Source organism: Oryctolagus cuniculus, chromosome 18 (genome assembly GCF_964237555.1).
Source record: "Oryctolagus cuniculus chromosome 18, mOryCun1.1, whole genome shotgun sequence".
NCBI lineage: Eukaryota > Metazoa > Chordata > Mammalia > Lagomorpha > Leporidae > Oryctolagus > Oryctolagus cuniculus.
In genome coordinates, this window is record NC_091449.1 from 38,814,903 (window position 1) to 38,842,014 (window position 27,112).

General features: G+C 55.9%; 1 protein-coding gene across 1 annotated transcript; it reads left to right on the top strand.

Moving 5' to 3' along the window:
• The first annotated feature begins 1,334 nt into the window (after positions 1 to 1,334).
• On the top strand, positions 1,335 to 26,731 carry MMP2 (matrix metallopeptidase 2). Its single transcript, NM_001082209.1, is given in 13 exon segments — positions 1,335 to 1,487; positions 4,348 to 4,574; positions 5,353 to 5,501; positions 6,518 to 6,646; positions 6,879 to 7,052; positions 10,345 to 10,518; positions 11,224 to 11,397; positions 13,080 to 13,235; positions 14,279 to 14,420; positions 18,504 to 18,640; positions 20,119 to 20,278; positions 24,471 to 24,580; positions 25,940 to 26,731. Coding segments are annotated over 13 exon segments (1,989 nt in total). The 3' UTR covers positions 26,044 to 26,731.
• Positions 26,732 to 27,112: the final 381 nt, after the last annotated feature.

Below are 27,112 nucleotides of genomic sequence, written 5' to 3' on the forward strand. Positions count from 1 at the left end.
CGGTAAATACTGAGACAGTGCGTGTGTGCACAAAGATAATGCGGGCTGGGCTGGAGCTGAGCTAACCTGAACGACACCCTCAGCCATGAATCAGAGTCACGGGACCCACACTTGGCCCCCTTCCCGTTCACATGTAAATCTGACGCCAGGCACATGGCCCTGACTGGTTGGAACCTGAAGATGGCCCCTTGAGACTCCAAACTCTCTCCAGCTCAGCTCACCACCTGCGGAGCGGAGAAAGGACCATCTGCAGACCCTGTAACCTGTGGCCTGTGACCCTGACCCGTATTTTCACCTTTGGAAGCCCTGGCCTGCCAGACTGTTGGGGGGTCTGGCACTTGGAGCCCCATCCAGGAGCCTAGCAGGATGAGCGCCAGCTTTCTCCCACCATCCCCTGGGGTCCCTGTTTGGTCTGCTGGCCTCAGGAGCAGAGCATCAGGTTTGGCTGATAACGAGGGAGGGGGCGTTTCTTCCTGGGGACAGGGACCCTGACTGCATGCTGCCCATGGTGAACCCAGCACGGTGTCTGAGGTCAAGCAAGCCTCCCAAATCCTACAAAGGAGAGAAGAGAGACGTGGGGGAGGGAGGAGGGAGCCGGAGGTCTCCTCTCCAACTGTTTCCATCTCTTTCCATGGCAGTGCGTTCTCGCTCTCCAGCTCCAAACATCTGAAATCCGTTTCTCATCACCCCTTCCCACCTCTGACCCACGCCCCCCGGGCCTGGGGCTCCCGCACCGCTCCAAGCACAGCTGCTCTCCAAACTCAGGAGCTCCGGGGCCTCGCGCGACGGCGGCGCCAGATGTTCGCCAGCGGGGGGTCCTCGGGCTGCACGCCTGGAGTCAGGAGAGAGGTCGCGCCCCGAAGGTGGTCGCCCAGGCCTGGTGGAGCCAGCTGCGGCGGGGGAAAGGGGTGGAGAAAGGAAAAAAGAGGAGGGCGGCGAGTGGGGGGTGGGGCGGAGAGGGGCGGGCCCGAGTGCGCCCCCTCCCCCCGCCCCGGGCTGCCAGCGCCCTCCCAGCCCAGCCGGCCACATCTGGCGGCTGCCCGCCCTGTTTCCGCCGCATCCAGACTTCCTCCGGCGGTGCCTGGAGGCTACGCATCTGGGCTTTAAATATACAAAGGGATCGCCGGGACCTGCGAGAGCAGGCGGCAGCGGCGCGGGCTGGGACGCGGAGCCGGACCATGAGCCGCTGAGCCTGGCACAGTCTAGGCGATCGAGCCCGCGGACCCCCCGCACGCAGCGTTGTGCTGCGAAGCCGGCGCCAGCCAGGCGGCTACGCGGCCGCCCGTCCCGGAGCCAGCGACCCCCGCTCGACGCGGGGGCCCGGGAGCGCAGCGATGGAGGCGCTAGGGGCCCGGGGCGCGCTCGCCGGCTTCCTGCGGGCGCTCTGCGTCCTGGGCTGCCTGCTGGGCCGCGCCACCGCCCCGCCGTCTCCCGTCATCAAATTCCCCGGCGATGTCGCCCCCAAAACGGACAAAGAGCTGGCGGTGGTGAGTTGCGGCGCTGGCCTCGAGGAGCCAAGTTGAGTCGAACTTTCCGAAACGGAGGATGGGGGCCGCCCCCGCCCCCCCTCCCCGGACTGGGCACGCGGCGTGGGGGAGGGGCCGGCACGCAGCTTGGGGGGTCCTTGGCAAGCGATTGCGGAGATCTGTTTTGCAAACCCTGGGGCGGCTTTGATCAGCGACTTGGCAACCGCCAGGACGCATGGGGGCGAGAAACGGCGGTGAAGGGCTCGCTTTGCGAATAAGGGGGACTTTGTCTTGTAGTTTGGGGCGGGGGTGGCCGGGGAGGGGGGTGGGGCGGGCTTTTAATCGGCTTTGAGACGCAAGCGTCACCGTAGGCCTGCGACAAGCAACTAAAGGTGTTTCTTTTGCCAACGGGGACCTTTTTTGGAAAGGGGCGCCTTTGGCAGACAGTTCGGGTAAACTTTTGCACACGTGAGGATAGCCAAAGACGGGCTTGGCATGCTTCTGGGAGCGGCTGGCACCCGTCTGGAAAGGGGCCTTAGCCAGACAGCTCGAGGGGACCGCTCCGCCAGGAATCCGGCGTTTGGGCGCATCTTTGTCGCCAGGCTTCACGGACACCTTGGCCAGAAGGGGCCAGGCCTGGGGCTCGGAAAGTTTCCTCGAACTGCTCCAAGGGGTCGGAGGACGGAGAGCCCTGACCAGGCGGGCGGAGGGAGGGGCGGGCGCCAGAGGCCCCGGCGCGTGGGGCGGGGGCGGATGGAGCCCCGCTCGGGTCGGAGAGCGGCCAGCGAGCCCTCCCTCCTGGCCCGGCTCCCGAGCTGCGGCTCCGAAGTTGTTTTGCGAGCGCGCGCGCCTGGCTCCGGGGGCTCCCTGGCCACCGCGTTGCATAAGCGGAGCCGGGAGGCCAGGCATTGCCCTTGTCCCTGTGAGCAGCCCAGGTCGCGGACCCCTGGAGATGTTCTCTCCAGCTGACAGAGTATCTGAGTCCCTGCTGCCTCGGCCATGCTGAAAGCCTACCTTCCGTGCGTCCTGCGCCTCCCAATCTGTGCCTCACAGGAGACCGGTGTCCTCTTGTCGCCATGGAAACTGCTTCCTTCGGGATGGGGGTGTGACACCAGCCCTTCCCTGCTCCCCCAGCAACTGCACCCTCCTCTGGGTGGATGGACTGGGGGACTTCCTTAGGGAGCTACATTTTTTTTTTAAGCGGCTGTAAGCTGGAGTGGATGTAGCTGCTGGAGTCACCCTCTGCAGTCTAGGTGTCCATATTGCCCGAGGCATTGCTTGGGGAGGGGGCGTGGAATTAAGACCCCCTGGCTTCAGGTTGTGTAGGGACCAACTGGCCTGGTAATCTCAGTTTCCTCATCTGCAGGCACAGGAGAGGCCGTCTCCACTGCTGGACTGTGGTTGGGCCTCAATAAGCACTAGCCACTATTACAATTAAGTCATTGTTGTGCCCTCCTGACCACGCCCAGTAAGATCAGGGCCATTGTCATCAGACCTCCTGGCTCCTTTTGCCACTCCAGTACAGCACTTACCACAGTAACTTTTGCATTGATCTCCGACCATCAGATCCCCTGCCTTGGGATTTGAACCACAGAGTCTAGAAAGTTCTGTCTAGTACATCAGTTTATTCCCAACTGTAGCACAGAACTTGGCATGTGATAGGTGTCAAAAAGCATTCGCAGAAGAGCTGGCACTGTGGCAAAGCAGGTAAAGCCGCCGCCTGCAATGCTGACATCCCATACGGGCGCCGGTTTGTGTCCTGACTGCTCCACTTCCCATCCAACTCCCTGCTAATGGCCTGGGAAAAGCAGCAGAAGCCTGCACCCACATGGGAGACCTGGATAAAGCTCTTGGCTCCTGGCTGCAGCCTGGCTCAGCCCCAGACATTCTGTCTGTCTGGGGAGTGAACCAGTGGATGGAAGATCTTTCTGTGTCTTTCCCTTGCTCTCAGTAACTGTGATTTTCAAATAAATAAATAAGTCCTTTTAAAAAAGGATGCATTGAATTAAGCAGTGAGTTGGAGGGTCCCTGAACCTCCACAGGCTCTGGTTGTGGCCTCCGTCTGGGCAGATCCCTGAAAGACAAGACTGTTTTCTTTTTGGCAATGGCATTCCAGGATTTGAACCCAGTTCTGTCTGCTACCAGAGCCCATCCATGCACATGGCCCTTGATCTCTTTATAAGAAACAGGGGCCAGCATTGTAGCATAGAGGGTTAAGCTTCGACCCTGGCGTCCCATGTCAGAGCACTAATTGAAGTCCCAGCTGCTCCACTTCTGATCCAGCTCCCTGCTAATGCACCTGGGAAAGCTGTGAAAGATGGCCCAAATGCTTGGGCTCCTGCCACCCATGTGGGAGCCTGGGATGGAGTTCTGGGCTCCTGGCTTTGGCCTGGCCCAGGCTCAGCCAATGTGACCATTTGGGGAGTGAATCAGTGGATGGAAGATCTCTCTCTCCCTCTCTCTCTTTCTCTCCCCCCCCCCTTCCATTACTGTGTCTTTCAAATAAATAAAAATAAATCTTTTTCCTTTTTTCTGAGAAAGGAGGGACATGTCCCTAAGTCTCTGTTAGGTGAGTAAATGAGATGGTGGAGGTAGAGGAAGGGTCTACAGTATGGAGTTGCTGTGAGCATTGAGTGAGTTCACAACGCGGATGCCAGGGCCCGTCATGAGCGCCCAGCAATGCCAGGTCTTAGCTGTGCCCTCTAGAGCTGTTCTTCAGCTAGTGGGTGAGGAGCTGGTCTGAGAACTGAGGACTGCCCCCAGAGCTCTGAGAGCCCTGGATTAGGTCCTGTCTGTCCCCCGAGGGTGGGTGCTCCCTGCCACGGTCACTGCTGAACTATCCTAACATAACTCCTTGCCCTGGGGTGCTTGTTTCTTCCAGCAATACCTGAACACCTTCTACGGCTGTCCCAAGGACAGTTGCAACCTGTTCGTGCTGAAGGACACCCTCAAGAAGATGCAGAAGTTCTTCGGGCTGCCCCAGACAGGTGAACTGGACCAGAGCACCATCGAGACCATGCGGAAGCCGCGCTGCGGCAACCCGGATGTGGCCAACTATAACTTCTTCCCCCGCAAGCCCAAGTGGGACAAGAATCAGATCACATACAGGTGCCAGGGCAGGGCTGGGGCAGCCAGGGCCGGGGGGCTCAGGGACACACAGTCGTCTTGGGGGCTCTGTGAGGGACCTGTGGGGAGCTTGACACCTGGGGAAGTTTCAAGCAGAGTTCTCAGCCAACGGAGTGAGACCTGGACTTGGATATCACATTTGAACGCCACAGGGCATTGGGCTCTCACTTCTCTGTGATCTGAGTGTCGACTTTGCAGTCCCCAAAATGGGGCTCACAGAGCCGTTCCTCATAGGGTTGGGGAGAACATGGATGGAAAGGGTTTCTGTAGCCTTCGGTACACAGCAAGAGTGTTATAAATGCCTGTCACTGGGTGGCTGGCACAGGCAGAGGGAACTTGATGGTGGCTTGCTAATTGATGTTTTATTTTATAGAGTGGTTTTAATTGGTTGCTAATTAGGCTGAGAGCTCTGCTCTGTACAGCTGGTGCTAGATTCCAAGGATGAGGTTCCGGCTGTGTGTCCCATAATGCACTATTTATGTCCCTGTTCCCCCAGCCTGAAGTGGGAGATAAATCTCCTGAGACAGGACCTGCACCTGTTGGCTGGTCTGGAACTCAAGACCCTGTGGGAGGGCTGTTGTGTCAGTGAACTCTGCTCAATATGCATACACACACACACACTTACACACATGCACACACATACATGCACACATTTGCATTCACACACTTGTGCACCCTCATGTGCCTACACACGCATGCACACTTGTGCACACACTTGCACATATGCACACACGCCAACATGCATTTCTGCCACCTCCAGGATCATCGGCTACACGCCTGACCTCGACCCAGAAACAGTGGATGATGCCTTCGCGCGCGCCTTCCAAGTCTGGAGTAACGTGACCCCGCTGCGGTTTTCTCGAATCCACGATGGAGAAGCTGACATCATGATCAACTTTGGCCGCTGGGGTAGGCGGACAAGGGGCTGGTATGGGGGTTAGCATGTAGATTAGAGAGGCATCTAGAGGCAGCTTAGCTTGGAGAGTGGGAGATGTAGACACTGGAGCTGGTGTGGATGGGGCAGACCAACATGCTGCAGAGACTGGATGTGAGGGCAAGGATGTGGCATGCGGTAACCTGGAAGCAGTGCAGACCTGAGGTCAGCAGTCCACTGTCTTGTCCAGCCCGCTAGCCAATAGGTAATATGACTGTTGAAACACAGGCATGCTTTGTAGCAAACACGAAGACTCAGTCTCTTGGTCACGCTAGCCACAAGAGGCTGGTGCATAGACACTATGGCTGCCATCGCAAGAAATTCTGCTGGATGCTGGTGGTGCATCCTGAGGAGCTGTAGCTTCCAGAACAGAGCAGACCATGGGACAGTGTAGACCGAGACCCAGGGGACTAGAACTCGGGGTGAAGGCTTGGCGGTGGCTTGGTGGTGTGCACACTGGCAACGGCATGGAGATGGAGGGAGCTCGTGTGTGACACCGAGTGGTGGATTAAGGAAGGTCAAGGACATGGCACAGAGAATAAGGTGGACGTGGGAGTAGGCAGTGTGGACCTCTTGGTCACAAAATAGGCACAGGGATTTGGTGTTACGGATCTTGGGGATCGTATGATGTGAAGGTAGGGGTATGGTTAGGAGGGCAATGCTGCCAGGCGAGGAGCCAGTGTAAACTCAAGGGACAATGAGGGGAAGTGGCAAGGACACCATATGGCACCATGGGGGCATGGGTGGGGTCATTGATGGTGGTGTAGACAGTGGGTGAAGGTGGGATGCACACCAGGTGCCCTGTGGATTTCAAAGGGTATTGTAGACCATGGTTTGATAACACCCAGGTCAACAAATCTCTCCTGACTTCCTGTTTTGTTTCCTGTTGTGGGTAAACCCAGGGTACAGGGGAAGGGGACATGTTCTACGTGCACTAAAGGGCTCCACACCAAAGGGAGGTGTGGGCGCTGAGAGCCAATGTGTATTGCAGAGCATGGAGACGGATACCCGTTTGACGGCAAGGACGGGCTCCTGGCTCATGCCTTTGCTCCGGGCACTGGTGTTGGGGGAGATTCCCACTTTGATGATGATGAGCTGTGGACCCTGGGAGAAGGTCAAGGTAAGAAAGGGACCTCCACATGCCCCAGACCTCCTCTCCGGTCCCCTGCAAGTCTCCCTGTCACCTAGCAACAAGGACTATGGCTTCTCTGACAGTGCTGAGCACCTCTGTCTACATCGGTGGGATCCTGGAGATGGGAGGGCAGGGAGGTCAGGCACCTCAGTGAGTCAGAATCCCAGTGTCCAGAGAAAGGTCTGGAGCATCCAACCCTCACCCCGTGTGTCGCCCCCAGTGGTCCGTGTGAAGTATGGCAATGCCGATGGGGAGTACTGCAAGTTCCCCTTCCTGTTCAATGGCAAGGAGTACACCAGCTGCACAGACACCGGTCGCAGCGATGGCTTCCTCTGGTGCTCCACCACCTACAACTTTGAGAAGGATGGCAAGTACGGCTTCTGCCCCCATGAAGGTGAGCATCTGCCCTGGCCCCAGGCTTTCTACACAGGCCTCAAGCCTTGTTGAGTTTCCCACTATACCCCTGGCTCTACTCTCACCAGGACTGGCACTGTCAGTCAACCAGTGGCTCGATTTCCCGTATTAAGGCTCCATAGCCCTGAAGTGAGCCATCCCTGTCTCTCTCACCAGAACTACTATTTATGTAATAGTTTTATTAAATCAATTCAATTTTTAAAATGTATCACCATTAGCAGAACTATTTGTGAAGCCACAGGTTTGAAGTGGTGATTATTTTTTTATAACCTATATTAGAATTAAATTGAGAACTATTAAAATGGCTAGTGGTTCTCTAGAACCACTCTGAAGATTGAGGGCTCAAGGGCATGAGGAGAAACTTGGTGATGGATGGAAAACCTTGAAATGGGAGGGGGAGGTGGGACTCATACCATCCTGGTATCCAACCTGGCGTGGGCATTCCAACCAGTGTCAGCCGTCGCTCCTTCCCTGGTCCTGATGCCAACTCTGCTCATGAGTGCTTGTGTGAGTGTGTATGTGTGAGAGAGAAGCAGGACCGTGCCATCTGCTTCTCTCCAGCTGTCTTTCTGTCCCTTCACTCTATCACACTTGTGTCTGCATCTCTGTCCACACAGGCATTTGGCTTCACTTAGTATTTTTGTGTGTGTGTGTGTCAGTGTTTGAGAATTAAAATTTTTAAAGATTTTGAAGCCATATAAGGGCAAAAGTTTTAAAAAGTAGTAATAATTGTATTATGCATACTCAATCTTTTGAAAAATATCCTTGACATACTTCATAATCACAAATCATAAAAAGTATGTGTAACTTCTTAATCTAGTCATCATATTTGATGAATTTAGATCAAAAGCCCAGGAAATTCGGGGAAAATAGGAGTAAATCTAACACTGTTTCTAAGTGTTACCTTCTTTCTCATCTTACAGACAGTTGAGCCTTTATAAAGACTCTTCGTATTTTGGGTGATAATTGCACATGTTTGTGAATCTCTTTTTGACCCTGAACTAAACACCAAACATCTTAAAGGAAGGAAAGAAACATAGCTGTTAATTGTCTTCCTGCTTATGCTTTTATTACAAAAACTAAATTTCGTATTAGGTAAGAGTTCAAGCCATTGACCATTAGTAAGTCAGAAAGTTTTAAATAAAAGCATTTTCTGTATCTTGCATTTCCCAGTAGGGATTCAGGTGCCCTTAACCCTTCCATGAGCCAGCCCCTCTGCTTGCAACAGAGTGTCTTTTCAGTAGAAGGTCTAACAGCTGTGTTTCATAAGTTTGGGAAGGGTTTCTCCCTGTCTTGGACATAAGCCATCGGCTTGGTCTTTAGCCAGGTACAAGTACGCACAGCATGCACGTGTCTGCGTCGTGGGGCAGAGTTTCTCGTGACTCAGGCCCTCCTGACTGCTGAGTCAGCGTCTGATTCTGGCAATCCTTGCTGGGGGTGGTCCAAGAGGAGAGAGGGGCTCCCTGGTGGTAGAAATACAACTGAGGGGAGAACAGAGGTAGAGGGCTGGCCTCGGGCCAAGTGAACACTGCCTTTCCCCCACTCTGAGACCACCCTGGTGTCTGAACTCAGTTCTGCCTCTTCTCCAGGGCCCACTGTTTCTGACATTGCAGGACAAGGTTTCTTGGATGCAGAAGGGCTCAGTCAGATGGGGGCCCCAGAGGCCAGGGACTGGGCTGCATTCTGGCCATGGTGGAGTTAACGGGGGCTGGTGAGGTCACCTCTGGCGCTGTGGTGCACAGATGGTCCTTGTTACGCACTTGTGGTTTTGCTAGTTGGCAGTTGCAAAGACACACCATTTTGTAGCTTTGGGGTGGATGAGGGGATGGGGGAGCAGGAGGACCCAAGACAGACAAGTCCAGACGACGAATCCCTCTCTCTTCGTCAGCTCTCAGGTCCTGGCCCCCATCTTGGTGAGGTTAGAATAGCATCCTGGATTATAGATTAAAGATGGCCGGAGATCACCTCCCCCTCCCTCTCTTCTCCTCTCACCCTCTGCCTCCCACAGGGACTGCAGCAGGGCCACCCAGGGTTTCAGGACGGAAAGGAGGGGAAGCTCTGTGTGTGTGTATTCATGTGTGTGTGTGCTAATGTGTGTGTATGTGTATGTGTGCGTGTGTGTGTGAATGTGTATCTGCGAATGTGTGTATGTGTGTGTGAACGTGTGTATATGTGTGAATGTATTTGTGTGAATGTGTGTATGTGTGTAGATGTGTGTGTGAATGTGTGTATGTGTGCATGTATGTGTGAATGTGTATGTGTGTACGTGTGTGAATGTGTGTATGTGTGTGTACGTGTGTATGTGTGAATGTGTATGTATGAATGTGTGTGAGCATGTGTATGTGTGAATGTGTGTGTGAATGTGTGTGTGAACGTGTGTATGTGTATGTGTGTATGTGTGTGTGAACATGTGTATGTTTGAATGTGTGTGAACGTGTGTATGTATGAATGTGTGTGTGAATGTGTGTGTGTGAATGTGTATGTGTGAATAAGTGTATGTATGTGTGTGTATGTGTGAATGTGTGTGTATGTGTAAATGTGTGTATGTGTGAGTGTGTATGTGTGAATATGTGTGAATATGTGTATGCATGTATGTGTATGTGTGTACGTGTGAGTGTGTGTATGTGTAAATGTGTGTATGTGTGAGTGTGTGAGTGTTTATGTGGGTGATAAGAGAGGGATTGAGGGAGAGATTGCCATTGGTTTATCATTTTTAGTTATGATCCTCATCCAAGTCTTACAATTATGGGACCACAGCCGCCTCCTAGAACCAAAGCCTCAGTGTCTTTGTCCATGAAATGGGAAGGAACCCTTGTGTCCTGCCCACCACAGGCAGTGTATTCAGCAGTCCACACGGTATAGGTGTCGAGCAGGCAGAATGGACAGGGCCCTTGGGACTGGGGCAGGAACCGGAGGTCTCTTGGGTACCAAGTGTTAACCAGTTCATGGCTGGTGTCCATGGACTGGGCTGGCCAGGGAGGCAGGAGCTCCAAGGAGTAGCTCTTTATCGAAGAGTAGAGACGGTTGTAATACAAGAGCACGTCAAAAAGTTCACGGAAAAATGGAACTAAAAGGTGAGTTTATCTTGGAGCAGAAATGTTTGAAATCCACACTTAGTTTTCTCATATCTTTTCCGTGAAGTGTTCGGAGACTTCTTATATCTTAACCTTCGACTTCACGGGTGTGAAGCTGCAGGTGGGCGGCTGGCCAGCCCTGTGCCGCGCAGGCGTCTCCCTCTCAACAGCGTCTTCCCCCTGTCTCCCCACACCCAGCCCTGTTCACCATGGGTGGCAACGCCGATGGGCAGCCCTGCAAGTTCCCGTTCCGCTTCCAAGGCACATCCTACAGCAGCTGCACCACGGAAGGCCGCACCGACGGCTACCGCTGGTGCGGCACCACCGAGGACTACGACCGCGACAAGAAGTATGGCTTCTGCCCCGAGACTGGTGGGTGCTGCTGCCTGGCCCTGCACACGAATGCCCCCCTCCGCCGCCGGGCTCCCTTCCCGTGACAGTGGTGCTGGGCAGAATGCCTGGAGCTGGGCTGGCGTTGGCCAAACTCAGAACACACATTGGGCGTTAGAAGTCAGGTGACACCAAGATGTCAGCTCTGTGGCCTCCTGACCAGGGCTGTCCTCTCCCTCTTTCCCAGCCCGTATTGCCGCGTTCTGCTCTGTTTGCCATTCAGCACTCCCGCTCCCTCCACCCTCTCTTCCAGTATTTGCTGAGCACCTGCTTTATGAAGCCGATACAGAGACTGGTCTCTGCGGGACCCTGCCTGGGCTGGGGGGAGGTGCACCATCTAGGGCAGGGTGTTGCCACCATCAGCCTGGCACCGCCTCCTTGACCTCTGGCCCCTCTGCCCCGCCCATGGGAAGCTGGTGATGGAAGCTCTGGGACCCGCCTGGGTGTGACCCTTCCCACAGGTGCCTGCCCAGTAGGCATCCTCATCTCTCCGTCCCCCCTATGCAGGACATGGGGTTACGTCGCTGTCCCCTGCACAGGGTTACTGGGTGTTGAAGGGGTGGGATATGAGTGAAGCACTTGGTGCAGTGCCCGGGGTGGAGCGAGTGCTGGGTGTAGCTTGGTCACTGCTTCCTGGCGGTGGCCTCAGACCCTTCTGCCCCCTCCCCCGTGTCCCTCTCCCCACAGCCATGTCTACTATTGGCGGGAACTCGGAAGGCGCCCCCTGTGTCTTCCCCTTCACCTTCCTGGGCAACAAGTATGAGAGCTGTACCAGCGCCGGCCGCAGTGATGGCAAGATGTGGTGCGCGACCTCAACCAACTACGACGATGACCGCAAGTGGGGCTTCTGCCCTGACCAAGGTATGAGGCCCTGTCCACCGGGCAGAAATGCTCGCCAGAGCTGGAGACCTCCCTGGGGTCCCGTTTCAAGCAGGCACCACCTTCCCTCGTCCCCCAACTTGGGCAGAGATAGGTTTCCTGCTTAGGCCCCGCCCATCTCAGCAGAGACCCAGCCTCCAAGATAAGGCATCCGTGCCTGCGCCCGCTTCCGCCTCCACCCCTGCCAGGCATGGCTGCTGCTACCCATAGACGCCTGAGCTCCAGCACAGCCGGCCCTGCCTCTGGGTGGTGCTGGCTCCCGAGAGACAGCTCCACTGAAATAAAGAGATAGCCTGCAAGGGACTGGGTGGGCAGCAGAGAAGAGGGAAGGGGGCGTGGCCCAAGGCCTGCCCCCCCACCCCAGTCCGGAGACTCCTGTGGCCCTCCCTGCCTCATCAGCACCATCCTTTGCTAAGGTCCTTATCAGTGACGGGTGCTGAGGACGCAGGGACAACTCTCTGCCCTCCAGGACTCGGGCTGCAGTATAGAGCGGCCAGAGACAGCCCATGATCCTAGGGGGCCATCAGTCCTGGGGGCAGAGTGCTTGGGCCACTGGTGCACTCCAGCCTGCGGGGCCCAGGGTCACTGGGGGCAAAGCTGTCTGATGGTCCGTGATGGCCTGGGGGGAGAGGGCTGGTCCAGGGTCTGTCAGCCTTTGGTCCTTATCATGTTAGTGGCATTTATTTATTGCTGGAACTTGGCAAGCGGCAGAGGTGGGCCAGAGGAGTTTGTCTTATCCCTTGCAAAATGACACGCTAGGACGGATGATAATTTCACCTGCTCCACTGCGGCCTTCTCTCCCAGAGTGGACGAGCCAGCACTGACTGGTTTCGGCTCCCCTGGGTTCAGTATCAGTCGCCTGGGGCTGCCATGACGCAATGCCACAAATCGGTCACTTGAAACAAGAGGCTACAAGTCTAACATCAAGGTGCCGGGGGGGCATGTGCCCTCTGAAAGCTGCTCCCCTCACGTCTGTCCCTGTCCTTGCATGGCCCGCCCCCTCTCTGTCTCTTCCCTCTCCCTGTAAGGACGCTGGCTGTGCTGGCCTCAGTATAGGGTGCTCTGTACTCCAGGAGCACCTCCTCCGAATTTCCTTCTTCCTCACATCTGCAGAGGCCCGGTTTCCAAATAAGCTCAGATTCACACGCAGCCAGGGTGAAGATCTGAACTTAACCTTTTGCAGCGGCCACAACCCCACCCACAAGAGGATGTGACACGGGCTTTGAGCACTGGCTGAGCCCGCAGCTGAGAGGCGGCCGCTCCATCTGGGAGAGCTTTGACGGCTTGCCCAGGGACGGACTCGGCAGAGCCGCGGGGGCGGCCTCTCTCCACTCTCCCAGCCTCTTCTTGGCAGACCCCGTGCAGCAGTCCCGGCCCCCAGTCTTCACAGAGAGACGCCAAGAGGGGGGCCTTCAGTGTGGGGGTTGCCGGTCTGCTCGTCCTCTTCTCTGTAGCATGTGAGAAGCGCACGCTGGGAAGGGGCCAGGGGTCTCTGGATGATTGCACCGGAAAGCAGCAGGCTGCATCTGCTATCCCAGAATTCTTGGGAGAAGGAAACGTCTAGACCCCGTGGCAGAGCTGTCCCCGGAAGTCTCTTTTGCCAGAACCAGTTCCTGACTCCAGTGTCTCTTCCCTCCCCCTCCCACCCCTGCTGCGCCCCCCAGGTTACAGCCTGTTCCTCGTGGCAGCCCATGAGTTTGGCCACGCCATGGGGCTGGAGCACTCCCAGGACCCCGGGGCCCTGATGGCGCCCATTTACACCTACACGAAGAACTTCCGCCTGTCACAGGACGACATCAAGGGCATTCAAGAGCTCTACGGTAAAGTTCAGCTTGAGGCCCCTGAGCAGGGCCTGGGAGGGCGGCCCCGAGCGTGGGAAGCAGTGAGGTCCCATCTGTCCGGGCGGGACTGCTGCAGCCAAGGATGGGTGGTGGAGGGGGACCTCGCTCCTGGAGCGTCGGGGCAGTGCTCCAGGGGGCTGCTTGGCCAAAGCTGCCGCTGAGAGCCCAGGAAGGTGATGATCTTGACCCAAGGTCACGATGTCTGGAATCCAGGAGAGTTGCTTAAGGTCAGGGCACAGTTTTCCAGCCTGGGGAGTAACCTGAATGATGCAGGGGAGAAAGTTTCTAGTTTTCAAAATGTGCTTTTACCGTGTCATAGAAATGTCATACTTGAAACCAGGGAACTCTGTTCCTTGCACTTGCAGTAAGGCTAAAGTTTAAAATGGCAGCCCATTAAGAAATAGATGCAATATATAAAAAGACCCTGGTGGTCCCCGGGCCAGGCCAACACGGGGCAGGTTGTGCCAGACCAATGACGTTTGAGGCTCGCGGGCTTTGAGAAAGAACCCAGGAGCTGGAGGAAGAGGCGCTGGGCTCAAGTGCTGCCCCTTCCTGCTCAGCAGCTGCAAGACAGCGAGCAGATGCTCACCCCTCTGAGTCCGTGTCCTCATGTGGCTGGGCGGCAGGGGAGTGCAGGAACTGACCCTTGAGAAATCGCCGGCCGTCATGCTGGGCGCACGAGTGGCCCCCTGTGGGCATGAGAACAGAGCTTTGGGTGTGACTCCTTGGGCAAGAGACTCAACTTCTCTGGGGCTCAGCTTCCTCACCTGTGAAGTGGGAATCATATGGCAACCAGCTCTCGGGGCTGGAGTGAGGACTGACCCAGCGGAGGTCCACGGAGAGTTCTGGTTTCTGTTCACTCTCCTCTCTCCAAGCACAGACACCTTTATTTCTGCGGGGCTCGCACTAAGGCCAGAAGGCGATGACCCTTAGCAGGCTTGGGTGGGCAGCCCTGGGGGCTCACTCTGGTGGGGAGAAGTGCTGGAGCTGGGGAGAGCCTACGGCCAGGTGTCCTCCCCCAGGGGCCTCTCCCGACGCTGGCACGGACGCTGGCACCGGCCCCACGCCTACGCTGGGACCTGTCACTCCTGAGATCTGCACACAGGACATCGTCTTCGATGGCATCGCTCAGATCCGTGGGGAGATCTTCTTCTTCAAGGACCGGTGAGTGCGGGAGCTTCCTGTACCACTGTTCTCGTCTCCCTGCCCCGCCCCCCAACTGGAGGCCCCGCAGAATGACCGCTAGTGGACAGTGTTGTGCCACCAAGCTACCGATCTCGGTGGCTCGCTGCCCAGGCATTTCTTTAGCTCCCCTGTGGTCTGTGGATTTACCAGGGGTCTTGCTTCCAGCCACAGTTCAGAGTCAGGTGTGCTTTGCACGCTGTCCGTTCTCCCGAGGTGAGTTAGCAGCTACTTGTGGTAAATTACAGGGTGCGAGAAGCCAAATCCAAGCACACAAGCGCATTGAAAGCCTTCGCTCACATCACGTCTGAGCATATTCCATGGACTGAAGCCAATCACACAGCCTAGCCCAGGACCTGCTTTAAGGGTGGCCCTGGCAAAATCGCATGGCCACAAGCATGGATGCACAATTCCAAAGTAGCCGTGCAAGGGAGCATTGGGAATCATAATCCAGTCTACCACAGGCCTTCTCCTGGAACGGCCTTAACCTCGCAGGGCCAGATTGCTGCACGTACGGGGAGCGAGTGACCACAGGACAGAGGGACACAGTATCTCGCATGCTATAGATAGAGGTTTCTTCTCAGCTGACCAAGAGTTGAGACTCCTCCCACTGCCCTAGGCCCCTGGGGAATGGCAGGCAGTGTCCAGGACTGCATTAAAGGGTCCATCAGGTCATCCTGCCATCGTCCATCTGCTTACTCATCCGTCTACTGGTCATCCAGCCATCCGATGATGGAGTGTAGCGTTTGAGAAGCTGGTCCTGGAGCCAGGCCATCTGAGTTAGAATATTTCACTTGCTTGATCATAGACAAGTTAATGACGTACCTTTTTTTTCTTTGTATCTGGGTTTCTTCAACTATAAAATGGGGCCAGTGTTCCAGCTATCTCATAGGGCTCTGAGGATTAGACAAGCTTAGTACTTGGAATCGTGCCTGGCGCTGAGTCAGTGTACTCACATTATATTATCAACCGATAATTATTTGGTGTCCCCTCTGCCAAGGCCTTTACGAGCTGTGGAGCTGTGGGAGGGAGGATGGCGTGCTGGGGCTAGAGAGGCGACTTAATGTCTAGAACAGTGTTCTCAAAGGCAGGTGCATGGGCCAAGTCAAATGTGAGTGATAAAGGTGTTGGCTTCTGTCCCCAGGTCAGGGCCCTGTGGCTGGAATCCCTGGGGTGTGAGTCCCAGGAATCTGCATTTTGCAAATTCCCCCAATGATCCCGGTGCCCATCACCAGTGTGGTATGGGAAGCAGAGGCAGAGGAAACTGGCAGTCATCCATGCAGAATGCAAGCAAAGTGAGCACAGAGGCATTGGCAAAAGGCTTATGTGGCCACATCCCAGGCCAGGAGGGCTTCCCAGCATTCGGGTGGGTCCGTTAGTGGGGAAGCAAGCCTCCCACACACATGTACAGTAGTGGGAGTGACAGGTTGGGAGGGTGCAGAGAAAGCCTTCGCGACACCAATGTTCATGGCTTCCAGGGGGAGGGTCGCAGAGCCTGGGAGGCTGGAGGATAGTCCACGGACTTGGGAGGGGCCTCCTCCGCTCCAGGTGTGGAGTGCAGGTGCCCTGCCCTTCACGGGGTCTGCTGGCCAATGGGGTGATGGCAGGGGTGCAGAGGGAGGTGAGAGTCAAAACGCGGGAAAAGTGAGGTTCCATCGGGCCTGGAATGCTCAAATCAAGCTGTGTAATAACAGCTGTCAGTCTGCCCCGCAGCCCTGATATGGAGATGAGGAAGAAGTAAGCTGGGGCCCCACTGCCCAGGAGTCTGTTTAGCCTGGAGCACTTCCCACGAAGGAAGCCTTGACCACGTGCACGGATCTGTGAGGCGGGGAGCTAGAACGGGCACCTGCCATATCACAACTTCTTTCAAAGGGATTTTGATGAATGTTTAATGCACTCATCGGAGGAATCTGTAAATATTTCAGCACTGATGGTGTGCACAACTTGGTGTTAGGCTGTGGCGGGACAAGGACAGTGCCACGGGATGATTCAACCTGGACGTTGCAGTCAGGTCTGGATTGGAATCCTGGCAATGCCTTAGCCTCTGTCAGCTTCCTTTGCCCAAAGGGAGATCTTGACAGTTTCCCGTACCAGAGTGTGTCACTGCAAGCAGCGAGAGAAAACGCGAGCAGCTTAAAAGGTGGAGAGAAGTCGCTCTTGCAGGGTACAAAGTCTGGAGGAAAGGCCCTTTCCAGGGGCACAGGAGGCTTTGTGACTTCATATCTTGCCTTGGCATCGGTTTCATTGCAAAACCGGATCCCCTCTTGGTCACACGATGGCTGCCGATGATAACCGGGGCTACAGGCTTCCCTGTTCACATCCCGCAGAGAGGGGTGTGGGAGGAGAGGGAGGGGGAGAGGGAGAGGGAGGAGCCTCTGCCCCTGCCCAGCTCCCCAGATGTGATGCACCAGGCTGGCTCCAATCTCATCATGCCAACTGGAATCGTATGGCAACTGCTCAATCAGTTAACAGGTACCAGAGAATTCTAAGCTCCGATTGGCTCAAAGCAGTAGTTCTCAGACTTTCTCCTGTGTTAGAATCATTTGGAAGGCTCATTAAAGCACAGATTTGGGGCCCTGAGCTCAGAGAGGCTGAGCTGTAGACCCCAGGTTGAACTCAGTAATCGGCCTTTCTTTCTTTCTTTTTATTTTTATTTTTATTTTTTTTTGACAGGCAGAGTGGATAGTGAGAGAGAGAGACAGGGAGAAATGTCTTCCTTTTGCCATTGGTTCACCCTCCAATGGCTGCTGTGGCCGGCGCACCACGCTGATCCGATGGCAGGAGCCAGGTGCTTCTCCTGGTCTGCCATGTGGGTGCAGGGCCCAAGGACCTGGGCCATCCTCCACTGCACTCCCTGGCCACAGCAGAGAGCTGGCCTGGAAGAGGGGCAACCAGGACAGAATCCGGCGCCTCAACCGGGACTAGAACCCGGTGTGCTGGCGCCGCAAGGCGGAGGATTAGCCTATTGAGCCGCGGCGCCAGCCTGTAATCGGCCTTTTTAACCAGTCTGCAGGCGGTGCTGATGCTGCTGGCTTGGGGACCACACTTGGAGCACCAGTGGCTTGGACTGATTGGGGTCTACTCCTAGGACGGGGATTGGGCTCACGGGGTGGGGGTTGGGGAGGGGAGGGATGGAGCAAGAGTTGGGGCTCTGTGGAAGGAAGGCCGCCAGGAAACGGGAGTCGATGCTGGAGAGAGACTGAGAGTGCACGGATTCTCTGTGAGATTAAATTACAAGGCACAGAAAGTGCTCAGCCTCAAGAAGTAATCACTCTTGGCCGGCGCCGCGGCTCAGTAGGCTAATCCTCTGCCTTGTGGCGCCGGCACACCGGGTTCTAGTCCCAGTTGGGGCGCCGGATTCTGTCTCGGTTGCCCCTCTTCCAGGCCAGCTCTCTGCTGTGGTCCAGGAGTGCAGTGGAGGATGGCCCAAGTGCTTGGGCCCTGCACCCGCATGGGAGACCAGGGTAAGTACCTGGCTCCTGCCATCGGATCAGCGTGGTGAGCCGGCCATTGGAGGGTGAACCAACGGCAACAGGAAGACCTTTCTCCCTGTGTCTCTCTCTCACTGTCCACTCTGCCTGTCAAAAAATCAATCAATCAATCAATCAATAAATAAGTAATCGCTCTTACTCTTGCCAGAGTGCATCTGTCTATTCCATTTCAATTCAGGAAATACCTTAGGGGCCCTGTTTCCTGCCTGAGTTGGCTTCTAATTGAACAGGAGGGGAAATACAAACAAACCTTGCTGTTCCATGCACTTAGTATTGATGATTTCGAGAAGCCTGGGTATGGACAGAGGTAGTCAGGGAAGTCTTCCTGGAGGAGGCGGGGAGGAGAGCAAAAGGGGGTCCCTTCTCAGCCTGACAGGTGTAGAGGGGACTCTGCTCGTTCTCCAACCCCCATTCGATGTCCCCTCCCCTCCCATTGTGGAATTACCACTGGATTTGGTTTGATTTATTTCATTTCCACTCGTTGGGATGGTTTGGGGTGGGCTTCAGGGGCGTGTGCGATTAGAGCTGCAGAGTGACGCAAGGCGTGGCTTCCGACCTCCCTGTCTGGCCCCAGGTTCATTTGGCGGACGGTGACACCGGGTGACAAGCCCATGGGACCCCTGCTGGTGGCCACCTTCTGGCCTGAGCTCCCGGAGAAGATCGACGCTGTGTACGAGGCCCCCCAGGAGGAGAAGGCCGTGTTCTTTGCAGGTGTGTGGGGAGGGTCCCACGGCGCACCGGGGCTCCCCACCCCGCCTCAGACCACGTGCCCCGTGCCCCTGGGGGCGCTCCCTCTTGGCACATCCATTCTCTGATCCCAGCCCCCCAAACATGGGCGTCACCGGGGAGACTGGTTCTGACACCCGGCATCAGTACAAACCTCGGCTTCTTGTTAGTCCTCCGTCAGCCCTTCCGAGTCCTGTCCCAGAAGGGAAACGAAATCAGTGTCATGCGTGTGCACGCGTCCCTTGCACCTGGTTAGTGCTGCAGTCTCTGACAGGCAGCAAGCTTAAGTGAGAAATTTTAAAACTGATTTTTATTTTTGAAAATTTAAAAAAATTCTTTATGTATTTAAAAGGTAGCTGACAGAGAGAGAGAGAGAGAGAGAGAGAGAGATCTTCTATCTGCTGGCGTGCTCCCAACATGGCCTCAATGAACCAAGGCTGGTCTGAGCTAAAGCCAGACTCCAGAGCTCCATCCGGGTCTCCCACGTGGGTGGCAGGGGCCCAAGGACCTGGGCCATCTTCTGCTGCCTCTCCAGGCACGTTGGACAGGGAGCTGGATCAGAAGTGGAACAGTCAGGACGCAAGCCGGCGCTCTGATACAGGATGCTGGTGTTGTAGGTGGCAACTTAGCCCTTTGCACCATAACACCAGCCCCTATTTTCATTTGTATTTAACAGAAACTTGTTTTATGCGAGGTAGTTAGTTACGACTGCATGGTCATTTCACACCAGGGAGGAAATTTATCATTCAGTAAATGAGAGGTAGACAATCAAGAGAAATATTTAAAAATAAGTTTCCTTCTAGAAGATTTCAAAAGGAACTCATTGAAAGCAAAATATTAGGTAAGTGAGAGTCGAATGAGTCTCCGGAAGTGGGAAGGCATCGAGGCAGGGTACATAGCTGGTGTTTGAGCGCCTACCATGTGCTGGGCTGTGCCCTGCTGTGGCTCACAGGCACCTTGGGGTGACAGCCAGCCAGGCTGTCAGCAGGGACTGCAGTGTGGACTATGAGGGGGCACCGAGGGGGTCCCCAGGTGGTCTGAGGTGGGGTACGGGGGGCTTCCTCAAGCCGCTGGAGGCTCAGCCTGGGCTGCGGTGCTTAGTGTCCCAGGCAGCTTCCATCCCCCCCCCCCCACCGCGGTGATCCAGGGTCCTGGGCGGGCAGCTGCTGGCTCACAGGACACTCTGCAGATGAGGCCAAGGCGCCTCCTCATGGCAGGTGTGGCGTTTGCCCGGGCTGGATCTCCCCGCATTGGCTTGGCACCCTCTCTGATCAACTGTGTGTGGGACCTGATTCTGGATACCAGACCCGGATGGGAGCTGAGAGCCGTGCCCTGCTGAGGACGGCCCCAGGGAGGGCCTCTGGGCGGCACAGGTCGGGGCGGTGGCGGGTGTGTGGGGAACAGGCTGGGGCGGGGATTTCAGCAGCAGCCACCGACCGACGCATCCTTTGCCTCCACTGCAGGCAATGAATACTGGGTGTATTCAGCCAGCACCCTGGAGCGAGGGTACCCCAAGCCTCTGACCAGCCTCGGGCTGCCCCCGGATGTCCAGCGAGTAGACGCAGCCTTCAACTGGAGCAAGAACAAGAAGACGTACATCTTTGCTGGAGACAAGTTCTGGAGGTGAGGACAAGGGTGCAGCTGCCAGGTCTCCAGGGTCGGGTTCAGAGGTTGGTGGGCCACGGAGGCCCCCTCTCTGGTCACCAACCTGCCGGGGCTGCAGAAAGTCACCGGAGCATGGCCCTGCCTGGTAGCCACTGCTGCTGTATGGTTGTGCTTGCAACCCCTCCCCCTTCTCAGAAGTCTTTTGATCGAGCCATATCCATCTGGCCCACGTTCACATTTTGGGGTGACTCCTTGAGAAAGAGAGAAATAAAAATAATTGCCAGGACTGACTTCATGAGTCAGAAGCTAGTCCCGGGGCTCTAGGAGATGGGCGTGATTGTTATTATCCCAGTTTTTAAGATGTAGAAACTTGGGTTCAGAAAGGTTGAGTAACTAGCGTAAAGTGACACAGCCATGTAGTGACAGGCTGGGATCTGAACCCTGTTATTCTGGCTCTCAGAGAACAAGCCCGTCTTCACGTGCACTGTATCTGGGGTAACGGGGGTCTCAAGAGATGGAGTAGAGGAGGCAGGGGTGGCAGAGGGTGAAATGCAAAGATAGGAGCCAAAAAAAAAAAAAGACAGGAGCCAGTACCCAAAGCAGCAGTAGGCATCCTCTGGTCCACCTGCGCAGGCTCAGTCGCTGTGGACACAGACTGGCAGGTGCAGGTGGCCCTGTGCTCCAGGTCACCGAAAAGCAAGAGTCCAGTTCCAAGAGGCCAAGGTCAGAGGCAAGGTGCCTAGGGGTGCAATGTCCAGGCCCGATCTGTAGGAGGCGTCCCACACATAGAAGCTGGGTCATAATTCTTCCCACTGTCCATGTGAGGAAACCAAGGTCCAGAGAAATCAAATCGCATATTTTAATAATTCACTGCAACTTTAATTAAAATAACTCATTCTAAGTTATTTATAGATACAGGTGTTGGCACAGAGCCTGGATTCGGCCGGGTCTTCCAATGCAGTGCCCCCTTCCCTGTACCTGCCGGGTTGTCTGTCACAAGGAAGGAGAGATTGGTGCACAAACCGTTTGGGGTCTTTCCCTCCCCTTCCTCATAGTGGCCCTGAGTTCCTTCAGTGGCTGCCTCTGCGTCTGCTCCCTACCCAGAACTGTAACTAACAGGGCACGCCCTGCCCTGATGCCTTTGTCTGCCCCTCCTGGAAAAAGCTCGCTTCCTTCCCAAGGCCTCTCTCCTCTCCGCCTTCGCTCGGCTCCCCGCCCCCGCCAGCAGCTGCCCTGAAGTCAGGCGCTGCTTCTGTCCCGGGCCTGCCAGTGGCAGGGTGGAATTCCAGACCTCTTGCTAAGGCTCTAGGCTAGCTCAGCTGATTGCTATCTCGAGAAAGCAAACAGTCAGCCAGGAAACCACAGACAGGGCCCTCTGCTTGCCTCCTCCCCAGCACAGGCGGGGACTGCGAGTGGCAACTCAGGGTGGCAGGCCCGAACCCCCCAGTCTCACAGTCTCACATGGCTGGCGACAGGCACTCGGATTGGGAGAGCCCTGGCGTCTTTGAACCTCGCTGTCAGAAAGACGTTCACAGTCCTGCTCTCGCCATGCGCTCTGCAGATGCAGACGTGCAGGAGAGACGAGTCCGTGTGTGGACGTGAGTGCAGTACACACACGCACAAGCACAAGCACACATACAGGGACACACTCAGGCACACACCAGCTCGGGCGGCGCCTCGCTGGGTTTCTGGGCGGTTAGGTCCTTCTCAGTCCTTGTTAGCGAGAAACCCTCGTCTTCAAGGCAGGGTCCAGGAGGGACAGCCTCCCCTACACAGGACGCTCCAAGAGACTCCCTTAGAAGAGGCAGGACGATGCAGGGGCCTGGCTCGGGCCCTGGGCAGGGCTGCCACAGCAGACGACTCTCTCCCCCAAGGAGAGCGGGTTTATGAGCTTGAGACACTGTCGTGGTATGGAGAGAGATGGTGAGCCGCTACCGCCAGCGTGCCAGGGAGAGCTCAGATTCCACTCAACCCACAAATATGCCTTCTGTGTGCGCTGTCCACCAGGCGCTTGGCTGGCTGCTGGGGAACTGTGAAGGAACGACACTGAAACAGTGAAGGCGGGAACTGATGCGGGCAGTCGTGGGCCTGAGCCTGTGCAAGCCCCCTGCATTGCTCACGTAGAGTGGCAGGTTGTTAGCCCCGTTTTCCAAGTGTTGCAGTTGAGGCTCGAGTGGCAGCGAGATACGGCTGTGCGGAAGCTGGGACCCACGTGTGTGTGTTCCTGACACCTGCCCCACCCTGCGTCTCCTGCAGCTGCAGACAAGTCCCAAGCGTTACAGGGAACCTGTTCAAAACAGTGCGTCAGCGAGTGGGGCTCTGACCAGGGGATGATGGGGAAGGAGGAGAGTGAAGGTCGTGGCTCCTGCAGAGCCAGCTCTATGATGTTGCACTGCTGAGTTCCTCCTGGACGTAAAGATGTTGGAAGCAAATTAGTTCATGAACCTCAGTTCATGAACCTCAGTTTCTCCAGCCAAAAAGTGGGGTTGGTTCTTTAGTTTTCGTTTTTACTTATTTGTTTGAAAGGCAGAGAGACAAAGGCAGATCTTCCATCCACTGGTTCACTCCCCCAAAATGCCTACAGCAGCCAGGGGTGGGCCAGGCCAAAGCCGGGAGCCTGGCACTTCATCCGGGTTCTCCCACGTGGGTGGCAGTGCACTTGCTGCCTCCCAGGGTGTGAAGAGCAGGAAGTTGGAACCAGAAGCAGAAACAGGACTTGAACTGGTGCTGTGATGTGGGATGCCTGTGCCCCCTGCAGTATGTCAACCATCGTGCCAAACCCTAGCCCCAGAGGGGTTGATTCTTGTACTCTCCACCTTGTGGGAGCAGAATGAGAAAGACATGGGAATGAGTTCCAATGTGAGGCGCCTGTATCTGAGCCATCCTGACTGTAGGGGCTGGACCGAGAGGTCGGGGGAGGGGGCGTGGACACTGAGCTGGGGAACTTGGCTTTGGTAACACAGGTCACGAGGAAGTATGTTAGGTTTTGCAAGAAACAGTCTTGTGATGCAGCCGGCGTTCAGGAAGGTCTCTCTGGCAGTTCTTGGGGGTGATGGGCAGAGGCATAGAACCCCAGTGGAAGGAGCCTATGGAAGGGGAGGCTGGTGTGAGACTCCGTGGAGAAGTGAGGCTTCCGTAGAGAAGCAGAGAGCCAGCTAGCAGCACTGTCGAGGAAGGCTCGGAGCCACCAAGATGGAATTCAAACACAGATCTGTCCAGAAAATCAGCGCCTCGGAAACTTGAACTTGGCAGGTCCACACTGGGCGCTCGTTAAGTATTTGCAGAACAGTGAGTCCATTGAGTTTAAGTGGAGTGGTGCAGAAATCAAAATGACAGCAGCATTCATTAAAAACGTTTTTCAGAAAGTCGAAAAGACAGAGGCAGAGCTGGCCAAGGAGAAGAAGCTGCCAGCGGGTGCCCCAGGTATTCACCGGCATTGAAGGTGGGGCCCCGAGTGGCTGTGCACCCTGACAGCTGCAGCTGCGACGCCCTGTGACACATAGGCTTTGGGCTCACAGCCACCTCCCGCACTGTAACCTCACTCTGCGAGCGCGGTCGTCTCCCAGGACGTGACTGTCGGCTCTGCTTGATAGATGAAGGAGCAGTATTAGATCTAAGAGATCTAAGTGACGGAGTCCAAGACCCGTGGAGCAGGTCCCCGGCCTTGGGGCTCCTGATCCAGGGCTCCTCAGAATACAGCAGGGGTCAGAGTTGGGAAGGAAACTAGCATTTCCCAAATGCTTCTTAAAGACCACACACAGGCTAGACCCTATTTTACATGCGTTATATTAAATACAATCCCATTTTACAGCTGGTACAATTGAGGTTTCAAGAGCAACTTACAGCCCTGGAGCCAGACAGGTCTGGCTTGGACTACCACTTAGAAGCCGGGAGTGCTTTGTAAGTCTCTGGTCTGTGAGATGAGGATGACAGTGGTAACTGTCATTAGACTGTTGACAGGATTGAGTGAGAAGGTGTATGGACAGTGACTGACACACCAGCCAGTGTGTGGTCAGTGTTAAAAGCTGTGTTAACATTGTTTTTATGGCATCGTCCAAAGTCATGACATCAGTAAGTGGAGTTGGGATTCAGATCCAGGTCTGACTCCCTGTCCTCCCGTGACCGCTGGCTGCCTCCCTGAAGGACTGAGGTGGGGGCCGCCTGGCCCACGGAGAGGCCTGGCTGGCTCAGCATGTCCGGTTTGTTACAGATACAATGAGGTGAAGAAGAAGATGGACCCCGGCTTCCCTCGGCTCATCGCAGATGCCTGGAACGCCATCCCCGATCACCTGGATGCTGTGGTGGACCTGCAGGGCAGCGGTAAGCAGCCAAGCCCCTCCCTGCTCTCTAGGACCCCTGCGCCGAGCCTGGCCACAGCCCCTCGCAAGCACACACGCCCTCATTGTGCAGGGCAGCCATGCCGCGGCCCGGGGAAACAAACCAAGCCCTTCAGCCAGTGCTGGGCAGGATTCCAGACCCCCGACCTCTGCTCCCTCTGCCGGGCTCCTGGGCAGCAGGGCCCCTCACAGCTGCAGGGCCTGGAGCCAGGGCCGGGAGGGGAGGGGCCCTGACAAGGGGGCGGGGAGCATGGGCCCGTGCCCTCACTCCATGCTGGGTCTGATCCTGGCTCCTTTGCTTTTTGCCGGAGGGCACCCGTTAGCAGAAGGATGCACTGTGCTATGCAAGCCACTCTATCCTGATCACGTGCCAGGAATCCCCCACCCGACTGGTGCTCCCTGATCCCTTGGTGAACGAAGCGCATCCAGTGTCAACAAGGCTGGGAGGGGCAGTCGGAAACCGTGTTCCCAAGGAGGCCTCTGTGAGCTCTCCAGGGCCCTGGAAATGAGTCGAGTTCAGCTGTTTACAAGAGATGTCAGCTCAATGCCACAAAGGTTTTCTGAGGCCCTGCCATAGGGCACGCACATAGTCCAAAGCTCCCGTGGCTCCAGATCTCACCTGTGCAAGAGAAAGCAATGCACAGTCAGGTGCGAGGTTAAGGATTACGTTCAAGGATAAACATCTGGGTACCAGGGCTTTCAAAGAAGTCAGTGGGACCATGTGAGTCGGGAGTCGCACATGGCAAAGCCTCCACAGGCCGGGCGGGCAGCACTAGTGAGGAAAGCAGGCGGTAGGGAGTGGTGGCATCTGTGGTGACCCAGAGAGCGCATGGCTCATTTGCAGGGGGCCTCTGTTTCCTAGTTGCTGGCCTGTAAGGATCGGGGCCCAGGGTTGTGAGATACTCTAGTTAATGTTTAAAAGAAGCCAGAAACCCTTGTTTCATGTGATTTTGTAGCTGTTTACATATTGGCAGCTTAATCAGAATTAAAAGACAAAACAAAGTGTGTGAACCAAGTAAAAGCCATCTGTGGGCCCCGGAGGGCCGGCAGCCTTCTGGTTTGCCATCTCTGGGACATGGAAAGTGTTTACTCTGATGCCGGTGTGACCGGAGGCCGCTGTCATTACAGTCAATACCAGCGCTAAGTTAGCTCCCAGTTAGAGGTGCGCACGCAGGGACCGAGAGGCCTTCCTTCCACACCATTTCCTTTCCTCGAACCCTGGAAGGGTCTCTTCCGGTTTAAAGGCTTCTTGCTTACACCAGACAGACATTCTAGAACCTTCTGTGCCCCCTCCCCTTTGTCGGTATGGGGTGGTCACAGACTCTCTCCTTTCTGTGTTCAGGTCACAGCTACTTCTTCAAGGGCACTTATTACCTGAAGCTCGAGAACCAAAGTCTGAAGAGCGTGAAGGTTGGAAGCATCAAGACGGACTGGCTGGGCTGCTGAGCCGGGCCCGGGGGCCTGGCCGCCGCACCTGCACTTCCGTAGTTAATCAGCCTTCTCACCCCCACCTGATAATCTAAGATTCCAGAGAGCGGCTCTACCCTGTGCCCAAGGAAAGGTGCTGGCTGTTTTCCTCCCCGGTGCCCCTTCCCCTCCAATCCCGTCAACCCTCAGAGCCACCCCCAAAGAGATACTTTGGTTTTACAATGCGGCCCTGCCTTGGGCTGCCCTGGTGCTGCCACACTTGAGACTCATCTCCCTCCACATCCTTCGGTGGCTCACGGCACCCTCGGAGCCAACAGGGACTATCTCAGCAGGGCACTGGTGGCCCGACAGCCTGGCATGGGGCAGTGGGATAAGGGCACGGCCAGGTGGCCACCCCAGACACCTGGCTTCTCACTGCTGGCTGCCTTAGAGCCTCCCTTGCGTTAGCAGTTTGCTTTGTATGCACTTTGTTGTTTATTTTTCCACTTGGAAACTGCATTTCCTGACACAAGGACTCAGGTCATCTGAAGTCACTGCACGGTGCAGCGCAGCCCGCCTAGCGAAGCTCCCTTGTTCACTCTGCCCAGTCGCTGCCTCCACTGGATGGAGGAAAATCCAGTCATGGCTCCCTGCTCCGCCCTCCCCACTGTCCCTTCAACCGTTCCCTGTGGGAAATGTCAACAGGTGTGAATAAAGACACCAGCTGAGTGGCAGTGTTTGCATCCGTGTTAGCCAAGAGCTGCCATAGCCCCACAAAGAAGAAACTTACAACGTCCGACTCTGCTTCCTGCAGGACACAAGTGATGCTTGCTAGAAGGTCAGAGCTGCCAAGCTAACTAGCAAGGGAGCCACAGGTGCAGGTGTGTTGGCCCGAGTCCCTTTGTCCCTTACGATTGAGCGAGCCCTGGAGCCCTAAGACAGCAGCAGTTCTGTGACTGCCCAAGTTCTGCTTTCTCTCTGACTCAGTTTCTTCCTCCACAACACCAGTTCTTACGCTGCTGCTGCTAACAACAGCCACCGCCAGTACAGCCACCGAAAGAGGTGGGTACGAGCTGAGCCTTAGCGAGACCCAGAGAGAAGTGATTTG